We start from the raw sequence: 15,224 nt of genomic DNA, 5'->3' as shown, positions 1-15,224 counted from the left end.
GCAAGCTTCTGAACTTACACGTTTTTCCCCCTTTATTCACCAAAATTTCAGAACAATATATTCATTCAATAAGACAATGAAAACACTGAAAACAGTATGATACTTACAGATCGGACAACTTCACTGATGAGGATAACCGGGGTCCTTTTGCCTGGGTTGGAGGGCAGAATCCACTGACTATACAACTCCAACAAGAATTGAGAACAGGAATGTATATCTACACCGGCACGATGTTTCCTATAACCAGATACAAGCACAGTTAATAAGCTAGTACATTGCAGTTATCTTATAATAATCTAAACATGTTCACCGAAGAGTCTTAGGGAGGAGAAACAGCTTTGCCATGAATTTGAAGCACTCATTCAGCTGTTGGAACTAGAGAATGGAGATCTGCCGTCAGGTAGGACAATGTATTTCTGGCTCCAAGTTCCTACTAGCAACAAAGGCAGCGCTTTGATATTTTTGACAAACATGTCATTTAATTGTGTTCTCAAAGAGCACACTTGAAGGCCAACCAGGAAGTCAATTGTGGATGTGGTTAAGATTCATATTAATAGGGAAACGGTGCTGTAACGTAGGACTATCCAATCAACCTTTTATTGAACTGTAGCTAGAGTGGGAGCAGGGCAATACATTTGAAATGATCCCATTCTGCCGAAACTTGAGGCAATAACTGAATATTTGTTACAGGCAGTAATGCCTTTTGCAACTACTGAAAGGCAGAGTCTTCTTTAGGATTAGAGTGGATGAGAAAGACTTTCGAGTATAGCTGAAAAGGTTAAATGCAAGAAGAATAAAATAAGCAGCTACCCCCTATTCAGTGCTGAAATGTTTACTGTAAATAGTCTCCCTTAGAAATGAATATTGTCTTTGGTAATTAAGGGAGATGTGACTGTCTGTCTGTCTGTCTATCTATCTATCTATCTATCTATCTATCTATCTATCTATCTATCTATCATCTATCAAAAACCAATCAATATATCCACTGATTAATGAAGACACAAAAGGATTTTCACTTCTGAATGCAAAACTGTTACAATATGAGATCATATTGTATGAGATCATAATGAGACAGCCAGCTTGTTTACATCACATGATGGGGCTGACTGTGGGAAACAAGGTTACAGTCAGTTCACAGGGCAGTTCACCGGAATTTGCTCAGTGTGTAATATGAGACCTTCCTCTTGCGTCTCACTTGTTTGCTGGATTTTGAAGTGAACGGACATGTTTTCTGTAGTGCTGCAAAGTCAGAAATAAAAGCATGTAAATGGACGTTTCTGACTTTCTCCTTTCCCTGCCAGGGAAGCAGGAGGGAGGGGGTGTGCATCTCCCACGCTGGGAGATGTCGCCTATTGAGACCTAGCCTGGATCCTGCGGGGATTGCAGCCAGGGAGGTCACCGTAGACCAAGCCGGGAGACCGGGAGAGTTGCCAGCTTCTCCCGATAAAGGCTTGTTTTACAACAAAAACTAACTGCAGAGTATTCCAATTACAAACAAATATATCTTACTATATAATAAAATCATAGAGGCGGCCACAACAGCTCCAGCAGGACAGAGCAGCAGGCACTCGAGCAAGAATGGGTTGAAGTTCAAAAGAGAGTGGGAGGCGTTTCAGAGATCAGCTTGCCAAACTGCTCTCTGAAGTGACTCCCATCTGCCTTTAAAAGTGGGTGGGGGTGAGCCATGGGGTGGCAGGTGAGGAGGCAGGTGAGGTGTAAAGGGAGGAGGTGTTGGCCAGGTGTGGGATAACTGGGGCTGGCAGGCAGGTGGGGTTGGCAAATGGAGCAGAGCTGGCAGTCGTGTGCGCGCACAGAAAAAATCAAAACCTGGAATTCATGGGAGAGGATGGTGGCGAGGAAGGGGCAGGCATATCACTCTCATCGTCTTCATCTTCATCCCATTCTTCTTCCCGCAGTGGAGTGATGTTATTTCCTAGCCACACAGAGTGGATAGAGACCTTAAACAAGAGGGGAAAGTAAGTTAAGTGATTCAGTATTTTTACTTCTTAAAATGCCCTCACACTTTGACATAATGAAAAACCTCAAATTAGTTTCTAGTCTATATACAAATGATGATATCATTACATTTGCATTTGTAGGCAGCGTCTCTCCTAAATACTTAGAATTGTGCCCAGAGACAACTGGAAACCGATAATGGAAAGGTTAATGCAGTATGTTTGCTGGGGGCTCATGTCAGCCTGTACCAGCAAAAGTTTCTGGAGAACTTTCAAACGCAGCCCCATATATGACAGTAATCAAGCCTTGGTGTGATTAGTAATCTAGCCTAACTGCAACCAGCCCCCTTCTAAGTTAGCAACCCAAACAAAGTTGAAGTAACATGGTCTGATGCCACTTAGGTTTTTGTTTGTTACTATGGCATGCATTTCTGTGTTTTTATATTGTAAACTGTCCTGTGATCCTCAGATGAAGGGCAGCATAGAAATTTAATAAATAGTAAAACCTGTAAGTTCCTACTATGTGTAGAAATGCTATTGTCACCAGTTCCTCAAGCAGAATGATTTCTGCCTTAAAGCAGAATTTCCTACCTACTGGCTCCCACAGAGGAATACTGACCCTGTTACAACCACAAAAAATATCTTCCAAATATAGGTTTTTCTTATCAACATGATAAGGCTAAGCCAGTGCAACTTTACAGGATGTTTGCTCTTTGTTCCGCAAATAATCCTGGTGTTTCCCATTATCTTGTTGGATACAATGGTTCCTTAGCCACCAATAGATATCCAGAGGGATGGGGGAGTGAGATTTGTTTCTTGCCCCCAACCAATGCACTTTTCAGGAATGGGGACCACAGGGAGGTAAGAATTCCCCCTACCCCCAAAGAATAGGAGACACATCTGGTATGAAGCTTGCTCCCTAACCTCTACAGAAGATCCTAATAGTGGTTCTGATGGCCAGAGCTATCTCATCAGAGTTGATAAGATCACATGTCTGCTGCTCTGCTACTTCATTCTGTTTTCAATCATAATTTGTCTTCCCCTAAAATAATAATCCTACAATCCCAAGATTGTAATTCAGCAATTCTTGTTACTCTGGAAAGTCAAGAATACAAAGGTTCTCGCTAAATATAGACATTGGAACAAACCTGTCCTAGTTTATAGCCCATATTGCCCATTTCGCGCTCTGTATTGATCTGTAGTAAAAGCTTTTCATGGCTGATAAGAACACCTAAAATAAAAAGAAAAATACAAAATTCTTTTAGGCAAAGCCCACAATAAGCCTGAAAGTACACATTATCACTGTGGTCAACATATAATGCTGACCTTTTTTGCTACTGATATGCTCAACTTGCGTTCTCTCTGCTGGAGATTCTGCTGATATGCTCCATTTCTCCTATCACTTGGGTTATGTTAAGTAACCTCAGCTGCTTCCTTTGGGTTCAATGGAATGCCCAGCAGAGGACCTTTATATACTCTCTGGAAGCCACTTGCCTGACGCAAGGTACAGTAAGGCAGGGGTGGGTGCAGGGCTACTGCCGGTCCAAAGGGCGAGCTTAAACAGAGGGAAAGGCTCTTCCAGAAGCAATGTCAAATGGGAAAATTCAGGGACAGCATGCTTCCCTGGAGCCTTGGAAGTTAACATTTGGGTGATGCTGCATATTTCCTTTTGCCAGTTACTGTGGACAAGAACCAGACTTAGTAAGACGCACCAGTGGTGTTAGAAGAGCATATGCCAAGGATAGTTCAAGTCTGAAGAATACTTGCAAGTAACCTAAGGTTACTTTCTGTTTCTATTTCAAAAACTGTAGAACTTCTGCATAAGCAGCCATTGGATATGTACCTGTAGCAGAAGGAGAAAGAGACGGAACAGGATCCCATGCTTGGTACAAGTGGTGGGTGGCAATGTTGTCTCTTTTGGATGCCATTTCTTGGATTTCTTGTTCTACAATTCCTCTTATGACGTTTAATTTTCTCCCAAACCTGAAGTTCAGCAGAAATAATCATAAATGACTAAAACATCTTCTACAGTCAGGAAATCTTCACTAATAAAAAGACTACTGTATCAGCTTTTATTTTTATAACAGGATTTACTTCTGGGAAAAAGGCGTATCAACTAATTTAAAATGCAAATCAACTATTAACAAACCTAGGCTTGATTTGCTTAGAACTAGCCTAATTTAGAGATTTCAAAATTAACCAAATGCTGTGAAAAGAAAATCCTATCATTATACAGATACGGGTATTACGTAAGACAACATGGGAGTTTATTACCCATAAATTCGCTCTTTGCGACTCCTGGAGGGCATTCCTTAACAGTGGGACGGCACTGTCAGGAGCTTGTCCTACACTCGAGTAGGACCCTGGCAGAGACACATGCCAGATTAGCATGTTCCCTCTCTCCTAGCCAATTGTTCGGGAGCTTCAAAAGCTTTCTTCAGCCTGAACATCACAGTGACCGATGCCAACAGACATCGGCACACTTAGGAATCCGGAGAGTCTGCGTAGTTAGCGTGACAGACCTCAGCAACTCAGCATTTTGGCTAATCTACTTTATTTACATATAAACATACACGGAGCACTGCAACATGGCTCCCTCCCTCTCTAGCATCAGACCGCAAAGAGGAAAAGGACAAAGGACAATAGTTCTACTTCATGGAACACAGTAACACAAACATCCTGACTCTGTCACTTCCCACTCTGTGGAGTCAAAACATATACCTTCATGTGAAGGACAACAATTCCATGACTGCAATGATGGAGCAGGAATTCTAACAGGCACCCCTCCTCCAAAAATAAGGTTGACAACATTGCAGAGGGTCACCAACTATCTCATAGTTACCACACCTGCAAGTGTGGTGTCCTTTCTTGGTGTCCTCCCTGAGGCAACCAATTTAACCCATATTTTCTTTATTGACGAAAGGGAATCACATGAGGCTTCATACTGCTCTGCAGTGCAGAGCAGTTCCTGGAGTTGGGAAAGTCCATCCTTTCCTCTTCAGTTGGTTGGGCAGTCAACCTCTCCCCTCTTTGGGGTATGAGAGAAGAAGTAGGAATGGATTTCCCACTTGCCCCGTGGGCTGCCTTTCTGCATTTTCCTGTCCCTGCAAACATTTTGAATAGGGATTGGGAGAGGTGAGGCTCATCTGTTTGCTTTTTCTTGTCCCAGAGGGCATTTTGATTTGGAGCTTCGTGCCTTCACCATAAGGTGCATCACACACTCATTTAATGGCCATTGGAAGAAGGTGAGTTACGGTGGGTGTGCATTGCCAGCCTTGCTTGGCTGCAGTACACTTGACTTCCCACTCTGCCCCGTCTCTGCAGTTTGTTTTACTACGTCCAGCTTGCCTGCTTTTCCTTTCCAATGAGGTTTCCCTCCCACTTTCCATCTTGGTAGGAGCAAACTACCAAGTAGTGGTAAGTTGTTGTTGTTTAGTCGTGTCCGACTCTTCATGACCCCCTGGACCAGAGCACATCAGGCACTCCTGTCCTCCACTGCCTCCCGCAGTTTGGTCAAACTCATGCTGGTAGCTTCAAGAACACCATCCAACCATCTCATCCTCTGTTGTCCCCTTCTCCTTGTGCCCTCCATCTTTCCCAACATCAGGGTCTTTTCCAGGGAGTCTTCTCTTCTCATGAAGTGGCCAAAGACTTGGAGCCTCAGCTTCAGGATCTGTCCTTCCAGTGAGCACCCAGGGCTGATTTCCTTCAGAATGGATAGGTTTGATCTTCTTGCAGTCCATGGGACCCTCAAGAGTCTCCTCCAGCACCATAATTCAAAAGTAGTGGCAGCCTAAATGCAGCACGTGGCCCCTTCCCCTCTGTTCACTGGGTCTTTCTGCTGACTCGGATCCTTCCCTCTCCCCCTCTTTCTGGCTGCAGTAGGTTTTCTGTCAGTTGGTCACATGCACACAACATAGGGAGGAAAGCTAAACTCCTCACTTCTCTGGTGCCTTGATTTACACTGTAGGAGGAGGGCTCCCCATCTCTTAGGCTGCTGTTTCTTATTGTTTTGCGTTGGTGGAGGAGGGGGCTGCCAGCTACCCTGCCAATTTGGTTGTGACAGCAAAGGGGGGAAATCCCACCTGTTCGGCTGCCTCCATCCTGCCTGGCCAGTTTTTGTTTCTTTGCTACACTGGAGGAGGAGGGCTCACGTCTTGTGCTGGACCCAGGAGGCCTTTAGGATTCTTGCTTTTCCTGTGTGTAAAAGGGGTGGAGAAGCTGCCATGGCATTCCCACACATTAATTTACCTGCCTTTACGGGTGATCATGGGAGTCAGTGGGTGCTTCCTTGGCCTCCTGGGTGAATATATATGCATGCGTTCGCCACCAAGTATTACCCAGGGCAGGTCCAGCTACTTGGCGGGGTGGAGCCATTGCCTTAGGTAGCAGAAGCCCCTGAGGCGGTGCCTCTGCGGGCATCCAGCATATCCCTGCCACCTGTGAAGAAACTACACTGGCACTGATTTCCAGTGAAATTTTGCGGAAATTATGCAAGAGCTAACTAGAGATTGGTGCCAATGCCAGTAGCAGCACTTCCTGTTTTGTCTCAAGTGGTGAAACAGGATGTGCCACCCCAGCACTACAGAATGCTATGTTCTATATTGTATTGCTGTATTTTGTACATTGGTGTGAAAAACTAATTTTTAAAAATCCTGAAAAGAATTCAGGGAAAGAAAAGTTGGGATAAGCATCACCGCAGACAAGCATGAAGGGCACCAACATCAGACGTACCTTGTGTCCAGAGCTTTTAAAGCTTTGTTTCGAGGTTGCTGCTCCAAGCAGCTAACAGCTGGATTGCCTGCAAGTGGTATTGTCATGGCACTCAACACCAAGGATGTTATGGCTTGGACAGCTAGAACATTTATTTGGGTCCTCTCTGTATCTTCCTGAAAAATGAACACATGAAGCCAAAGTTATGAGTGTAATTCTACAATAGGAAAAGAAAAACCTGCAAAGAAGCATCGTTTCATACCTAATAAGCTAGGCTTACAACTTTCTTTAAACCACAGAGCCGATCAGAAGGTTGGCAGTTTGAATCCCCGCGACGGGGTGAGCTCCCGTTGCTCGGTCCCTGCTCCTGCCTACCTAGCAGTTCGAAAGCATGTCAAAGTGCAAGTAGATAAATAGGTACCGCTCCGGCGGGAAGGTAAACGGCGTTTCCGTGCGCTGCTCTGGTTCGCCAGAAGCAGCTTAGGCATGCTGGCCACATGACCCGGAAGCTGTACGCCAGCTCCCTTGGCCAGTAAAGCGAGATGAGAGCCACAACCCCAGAGTTGTCTGCGACTGGACCTAATGGTCAGGGGTCCCTTTACCTTTACCTTTACAACTTTCTTCTTGGCAGAGCTCCAATTTGCAACTAAAGAGCAGAAACATGTAAAAAACTCTCTTCCTAGGACAATTTGTATGTTCTATTCAGTTTCCCTTAGGGGCTCTGTCTCCTTTTGTACACAGGCCCGTCTGTTCCAGTCGTGTTACTGGAAAATCCAAATTGGCAACAATATGGAGGTGGAATTGACAAAATAAAACCATTCACTGGATTACTTTACCTCTTGCTGGCTTTCCTCTTGGTCCAATACAATTGGCTGGGTTACAAGAACACCAAGAAGAGTAGCCCATGTCTCTTCAAACTGCATGCGGTTTGTCCACCCTGAGGGAAGATCCAAACCACTGATGGTTACCACTTCAAATGACAGAGAATTACCAAAGTATAGGTTCCACAGCTGTATTTTTATGCTATTAACAAAAGAAGTTTTAGAAATCTCTGAAAACATAGTATGTTTATCTGCCAGGGGTGGAGAGATACGGATAACTAACTACCTGTAAAGACTCCTTATGACACACAGAGTTTATGTGTAGAATTAACATATAAAACTTGCATTCTGCAACCATAATTGCATATTTTGGCCAGTTCTAGAAATTCTTTCCTTGAAATCATAGTTTTATCCATGTGAGAACCTACAACATTCCCACACCCCAACATTCCATCCACATGTGATTATGGCCTGCTTTCTGCTGTGGAATGCTGGTTTTTGTTATGTCATTTTATGATTATGAATATGCCCCATTAAAAAAAAACCTATGGAAAATGTAAAAATTCTATCTATGCTCACACTCTAATCTGTGCATTCATATTGGAGGCTAAAGATTTCCCCTCTCCCCACCTACATTTTTGTAAGCATGTGGAAACGAACTCTTCTTTCGAAGTGGAAAGTTGGTTTAAATTGCAAAAGTAACTTATTCTGCAGTGTTGCATAAAGTCAACACAAAATACATATTTATATTTGAAAATGTTCCTTCAGATTCTATGAAGTTTAAGTTTCTTTTCAATATGCAAAAAAGGGCATCTCAATACTGAAAACTGATAAGCCATGTCCTATATTCAGAATCTGACCTAATGAGGTATGCCACATACTGCAGAGTTCAGTGTAGCAGATCAGTGTAGCAGATCAGCAAATCGAAAAGGCCTTTGCCTCTGATTTCAAAATACTAAGGTACCTCAAGGTCACCCACTCACAACCAAGGCTTACTTTGTATTAAACAGTTTAAAATAACGTTAGTTCACCATCTACGGTGTTTTAAATTAATAAAGACTAAACTACAACTTATATATTCAGCTCAGTTTATCTACCTACCCAATGTGTTAATTCGATAGATAAACTCCTTGAATACTTCTCTCTCCTGAAGAAATTCTACTGGTATTTCTGGGAAATTTGTGCCAAAATCACCTGTGGGCTTTGGAGACCAACCCAGTTTCCAGACCTGGACAATATGGAGACATAAAGAAATATAAATATCTTGCCATTTGGAGCCCTACCTTTCCACAGACATTAAGAACATCAGGTTCTTGTCTTTAAGCTAGGACCCTCTGATTTGTCAACAACCATAGAGGGAGACAGAGAAGACATGTTGACTTCTTTGCATGTGTAAGAAGCTAAGAACCGATGTCCAAAAATGACACTCCCGCTCTTAACCTATTAGAAGAGATTCTCATAAGACCACCACCAAATTTTCAATAGAGGCCTTTAGGCATGAAAACGTGTAATTTACATACTTATATAATTTACTGTGAGAAAAAGATACCTAGTGAAAATCAAGAAAAAACATGACAGTATGATCAGCAATAATTTTCAACATCAACTTTAGCAGTTAAACACATACCAGTGGGGGAACTCTGGCATAGCTGTTTACTATGGGCAGTCTTGACAAGCTGATGATGATGTTCTTAAGAACAGGGGTGAGGAATGCTGAAATATGGCTATTTTTCTTGTGCCCCAAAGCCAAGACAGATTGCAAACATTCCACCAACTCTGCTACTATTTCACAAGTCGTTGCAATATACTCAAATTCTTGAATTGGGAAAGAATACAAAAGTTCAGTACAGAATACTCCAATACATGCAAACATACTAAATTCAAAATTGCTCCAATCTATCCCTAGAACTCTGTGGCGTCAGAACAGCTATCTTGACAAAACACATTAACAGACTTCATCTGGCAAGCCATAAAAAATGGTGCATACTGCACAATTATCTAAAAAACCAGTAAGAGCAGTATCAATTAAAACTATTCTGAAGGGCAACGTAGATGTGATGTTAAATGTGTAAATCCATTTAATGTGTCGTTTTCTTACTTTCAAATTAATAGCTGGCTGTGGGTGGGTGGGGTAGAAACAGGATCTGGTAGAAACAGGATCTGGTACTGCAGTGTTTAGTAGACGGAAGGTTTTAGTCAAGGCATTCAGACCAGGAAGTTCTGTGGAAGCCTCGAGCTAGAGCAATTTTAGGAACCAGTATTTTAGGAATACTGGGCCTTCAATAAGATTGTGATTAGCTTCACTCCACAACGAGAAAAGCTGCTTTGGTTAAAGCACCTTGCCTGTTTTAGCAGCCTGCGGATGGCACTGAAATCTCTTCAAGCTGGAGCACTGCTGGCAGAACAGCTGCTCCTGAGCCAGAACTTCTGGGGAAGTGGGATACCACTGTAGCCAGCTTGGAGGGAAATTTCTTCCAATTCTTCCTCCAAGGCTCAAAGAGGGAAAATTAGTCCCTGAGATCATAACACATAGGGAAAGTGGGTTTCTCTGATGAACACCGTTCGCCCAGAGAAGCCATTATCATGCCTCACAGGCCGTGCTACTTTGAAAGCTTAAAAAGATACATAAATGCAGTCACACATTTAACATTACATCTAATCTTTGCCTTGATAAACTAGCAACAGAATATGTAAATGAAATGGGCAAATATTTCAACAATAGTAGTAAACGTGGAACTATATATAAGAAATGGTACAAAGATATAAAACATGCTACAGATTTAAAACAAAAGTGAGTACAGGTTTATACTAGTTAAATTAAAACACTATTATATGCACATTTGAAGCTTGAATCTCCTTACTTTCTCTTTGTGGATCTACTTCATTCTCACTTGCAGGTTTTGTAATGTTCTTCTTCCTTTCTGGACTAAGAAGCTGATTTCCAGGTTCAACTGCCACTGTATTAGAGACACACCAAGCATTCCTCAACACTAATCTTTAATTCCCCTGAAGTAGCATTATTGGACAAGTATTTGAATTGCAAGCTGAACAAAAATACTATTAGTTTTGTAAGACAGAATTGCACAAACTGATGACATTTTGTTGAAGCTATTTGATATCATGGATTTTTGTACACTGAGAACTTCACTCACTTCCAGGTAAGTAAGCAGGGGCACAAGATGATACACGCACTTGGGATTGTATTTCGTGTTTTTTATTTTGTGTTTTATGTTGTAAACCACCCTATGATCTTTGGATGAAAGGCAGTACAGTCATACCTCGGGTTAAATATGCTTCCGGTTGAGCACTTTCAGGTTGCGTTCCACGGCAACCCAGAAGTAACGGAACGCGTTACTTCTGGGTTTCGCCGCTTGTGTATGCGCAGACGGTCAAAACGACGTCACGCGCATGCGCGGAAGCAGCGACCTGCGCATGTGCAGATGTGGCTTACGTTCGCTTCAGGATGCGAACGGGGATCCGGAACAGATTCCATTCGTATCCAGAGGTACCGCTGTATGTAAATTGAGTGAATAAAATAAAACAAACACAATGCACAGACCAGGTCCCAGGGTGAAACTTGTAAAGGTATTAGGACGATACAAGATTCTGGGATGGGCCCCTTTGATTGAAGGCGCTTCCCATACTACTTCCATCAGGCAACTCACCTGCTTCTATGATGAATCTGATACAGTTGATTACAGAGCAGGCATGAGTCACATACGCCACTGATGCCAGCAGGTTCCATAAATTAGGTTGTTGTAATGCCAAACAGCAGCAATCTAACACAGTCTGAAGATCAATACTTAGTGGAATATTCTTATGTATCAAATGCCAAGAAAGTATCTAAGGAATAAAAACAATATGAGATGAGATGGGACCATTGGTACTTAACTGAAGGGTGTTTCTCTATGGCTGTTAGGATGCATCCATAGAATCATAGAATCATAGAGTTGGAAGAGACCACAAGGGCCATTGAGTCCAACCCCCTGCCAAGCAGGAAACACCATCAGAGCACTCCTGACATATGGTTGTCAAGCCTCTGCTTAAAGACCTCCAAAGAAGGAGACTCCACCACACTCCTTGGCAGCAAATTCCACTGTCGAACAGCTCTTACTGTCAGGAAGTTCTTCCTAATGTTTAGGTGGAATCTTCTTTCTTGTAGTTTGGATCCATTGCTCCGTGTCCGCTTCTCTGGAGCAGCAGAAAACAACCTTTCTCCCTCCTCTATGTGACATCCTTTTATATATTTGAACATGGCTATCATATCACCCCTTAGCCTCCTCTTCTCCAGGCTAAACATGCCCAGCTCCCTTAGCCATTCCTCATAAGGCATCGTTTCCAGGCCTTTGACCATTTTGGTTGCTCTCCTCTGGACACGTTCCAGTTTGTCAGTGTCCTTCTTGAACTGTGGTGCCCAGAACTGGACACAGTACTCCAGGTGAGGTCTGACCAGAGCAGAATACAGTGGCACTATTACTTCCCTTGATCTAGATGCTATACTCCTATTGATGCAGCCCAGAATTGCATTGGCTTTTTTAGCTGCCGCGTCACACTGTTGGCTCATGTCAAGTTTGTGGTCAACCAAGACTCCTAGATCCTTTTCACATGTAGTGCTCTCAAGCCAGGTGTCACCCATCTTGTATTTACCCATCATGTGGGAAGTTTCTCTCCCTACCGCTAAAAGAGGAAGGCTTCCTGTTTGCTCCAGTTTCTGTTTCTGGGCAAAGCTCCTGGTTCAAACTTCGCATTACACCCGGAACAAGGGGCCAAAGCAACACAACGAAGAGAGAAAGGTTGGCCCTGGTACCCCAGAGCCAGTGCAGTGACTTCTATGGCGACTGGCAGCCTGCAGATAAGAGTGTGGCCACGGGTCCATCCTGACACCCACACAGAAACACCCTTCAGGTGAGTACTGCTGGTTCCTTCTGCCTATCTGAATCCCCGGGGGCTTGGTGCCGTCTGGCCACCCCAACTGATTCTGCCCTTGCTGCCACTGAAGTGGTGGGGGACTGTGCAACTTGTGGGTGGCACCTCCAGTGGTAGGTGTAGACAAGTCCCCAGTCAATGCATCCTACATCCACTACAGAATATTTTATTCCTGTAGTAATATGCATGTTGTCTCTCCCTCCTAATTAGGAAAACAATAGACATAACCCATTCCAAACTACAGGTAACTGCAAAAGGCTACGGAAAGGTTGATGCCACCCTATTCACTTTCCAAACAGGTGTTGCACGTGCTCACATCTGTAACATACTTTCAAACAGTTTCCACATATGCCATCTCAATAGAAATATGGCAGATAAAACTCCCCAAATCAAAAATCACTAGAACTATTACCTTAGATTATTTTACAGTAAAGGTTCTGATGACACACACATTGATAAGCAATATTCCGTTTGCTATATTTGTGGCCTTACCTCTAGTAACATTACAACAAACTTCAGAATGTCACTTTCTTTGTCAGGTGGAATGCGAAGAGAGGGTGGCAGTTTTGAAAGTAACACCAGGTGCTGACTTAAAGCACGAGATAAGACCATTGTAGATTGATACATTCCTGGGTCTCCTGCATAGTAAGGACATATCATTAAAAATGTTATCTGCAAATATCAAACTTTAAAACTGAGGGGCATAGGGGGGGAAATATCTCATGGGTATTCCATAGCATGTGCAGAAATCATCTGGGATGAATGTAGAATACGGGAACAAACATAACCCCCTAACGTTGCCCAATTAACTAGTTGTTACAGGCAGAGAAGCTGTGGCAGTCAATAAAAGTTGGCAGCTCTTATATATAATCTTATTTAACTTAATAAATGTTATGCTTAAGATACTTTGCATGTGAATTCTTGCCTTCCTTAATGATGTGTGATTTCTTATTAATTCGGATGCTTCTTCCCCCTTCTCCCATTGAATTTCTCATTTTCCAATTTCAAGCTTGCCTAATGAGAGTTGTAGGCACAGGTCTCCTATTGTGATGTCTACAAGAGTTTGTGTCATGAACCTGCATCATGTTTCTCTATTCTTTTTACAGACTAGTGAGATGATGTGTCAAAACAACATGGGTCTCATGCTAGGTATGAGGTCCTCCAGTCTATATGAGGTCCCTCAAAAGGTGGGTCCTTCAGGTCTCACCGACCCTACAGTAGATAGACGGCAAATGAGCTTCCATGTAGCTAAAAACTATGCTGGAGTTATGTGGGCAACACAGGCCCCACTCAGAAGCCTCCCACCTGAAAAGATACTCCACTACTTCAGGCAGGGAAACTGGGGTGCCAAAATCAGGCCAACTGGGATAGCTTGTGGGTTTCTTCTGAGGAGGTATGTACTGAAAACACAAAAACAATTCCTTCTCATGGCTCTGCTCAGGAGTACATGAACCAGCATGTAAAGAACGTTTCTGTGAAGTCATGTAAATTCCAGGCAGAAGTGTGGGAATTCATGACACTGGCTCAACAGAAATAGGATCAACTCATCATCCTTTGACCTCACTAAAGATGCAAAATAAATGCTGGTGGTCTCATACTAGCATGGTCTCACTTCCATTTCCTTTCTCCATATAACCTGCTAGGAAAACAGTCCTCAGCTTTCTGCAGGCTGATCTCACACGGCTTATTGATTTGACGGGGAAGGAAAAGTTTACTGGGGGTACTTGCCTGCGGACTGTCTCGCCAGAGTGGTGCATGCTCTGGTTATCTCCCGCTTGGACTACTGCAATGCGCTCTACGTGGGGCTACCTTTGAAGGTGACTCGGAAACTACAACTAATCCAGAATGCGGCAGCTAGACTGGTGACTGGGGGCGGCCGCCGAGACCATATAACACCGGTCTTGAAAGACCTACATTGGCTCCCAGTACGTTTCCGAGCACAATTCAAAGTGTTGGTGCTGACCTTTAAAGCCCTAAACGGCCTCGGTCCAGTATACCTGAAGGAGCGTCTCCACCCCCATCATTCTGCCCGGACGCTGAGGTCCAGCGCCGAGGGCCTTCTGGCGGTTCCCTCATTGCGAGAAGCAAAGCTACAGGGAACCAGGCAGAGGGCCTTCTCGGTAGTGGCGCCCGCCCTGTGGAACGCCCTTCCAGCAGATGTCAAAGAGATAAACAACTACCTGACATTCAGAAGACATCTTAAGGCAGCCCTGTTCAGGGAAGTTTTTAACGTGTGATATTTTACTGTATTTTTGGTTTTTATGGAAGCCGCCCAGAGTGGCTGGGGAGGCCCAGCCAGATGGGCGGGGTATAAATAATAAATTATTATTATTATTATTATTATTATTATTATTATTATTATTATTATTATTATTATTATTATTATTACAGATTTAGTTGGGAGAATGCTGCAATATACCCAACTGCTTTATAAAAGTAAATACTCTCTACTTCTATTACCAAAAATATCGCTCAACTTCTTCCAGTATGCTGATGTTTCATTTGGCTGCAATGGCTGAAAAACCTGGTGACTGGTGGGAAGCTTTTGTACGATAGCTGTCACATGACTGAGAGTTACCCAACGGGTAGCTTCAAAAAGGCTCTTCTGATTTTTGGAGATTTCATGCATGCCAAGACTTAAACATGGAGCTAGAAGGCTTAGGTTGAAGTCCTGAAAGAACAAATGATGGATAAAAGGTTGACACAAAAAAACAAAAACATTTTCACACAGAAAAGGAAAACTAGAAATTCTAACAAGCCTATATGATTTAAAGTGCTAGCCTGGTTATGTAGTGATTGTCAGTCAAGT

At 43.2% G+C, this 15,224-nt stretch overlaps 1 protein-coding gene across 4 annotated transcripts in view; it reads right to left on the bottom strand.

The window, feature by feature from the left end:
* HTT (huntingtin) overlaps positions 1-15,224 on the bottom strand; it is a 115,047-nt gene that overhangs the window by 17,037 nt on the left and 82,786 nt on the right. For 3 of the 4 annotated variants that reach the window (XM_053403374.1, XM_053403376.1, XM_053403375.1), the window contains 12 exons: positions 14,876-15,086; positions 12,908-13,053; positions 11,155-11,332; positions 10,351-10,446; positions 9,117-9,304; positions 8,591-8,717; positions 7,505-7,605; positions 6,690-6,844; positions 3,799-3,938; positions 3,104-3,186; positions 1,828-1,958; positions 108-237 (listed from right to left, as the gene is read on the bottom strand). In XM_053403374.1, the coding sequence (XP_053259349.1) occupies positions 108-237; positions 1,828-1,958; positions 3,104-3,186; positions 3,799-3,938; positions 6,690-6,844; positions 7,505-7,605; positions 8,591-8,717; positions 9,117-9,304; positions 10,351-10,446; positions 11,155-11,332; positions 12,908-13,053; positions 14,876-15,086 (1,686 nt within the window). Of the gene's footprint in view, positions 1-107; positions 238-1,812; positions 1,959-3,103; positions 3,187-3,798; positions 3,939-6,689; positions 6,845-7,504; positions 7,606-8,590; positions 8,718-9,116; positions 9,305-10,350; positions 10,447-11,154; positions 11,333-12,907; positions 13,054-14,875; positions 15,087-15,224 lie in introns of those variants that run through there. The other variant, XM_053403377.1, reaches the window with a different exon arrangement.

Source organism: Podarcis raffonei, chromosome 9 (assembly GCF_027172205.1).
Source record: "Podarcis raffonei isolate rPodRaf1 chromosome 9, rPodRaf1.pri, whole genome shotgun sequence".
Taxonomy (NCBI): Eukaryota; Metazoa; Chordata; class Lepidosauria; order Squamata; family Lacertidae; genus Podarcis; species Podarcis raffonei.
Note: the sequence above shows the minus strand (reverse complement) of the source record. Positions and strands in the feature narration are given on the sequence as shown.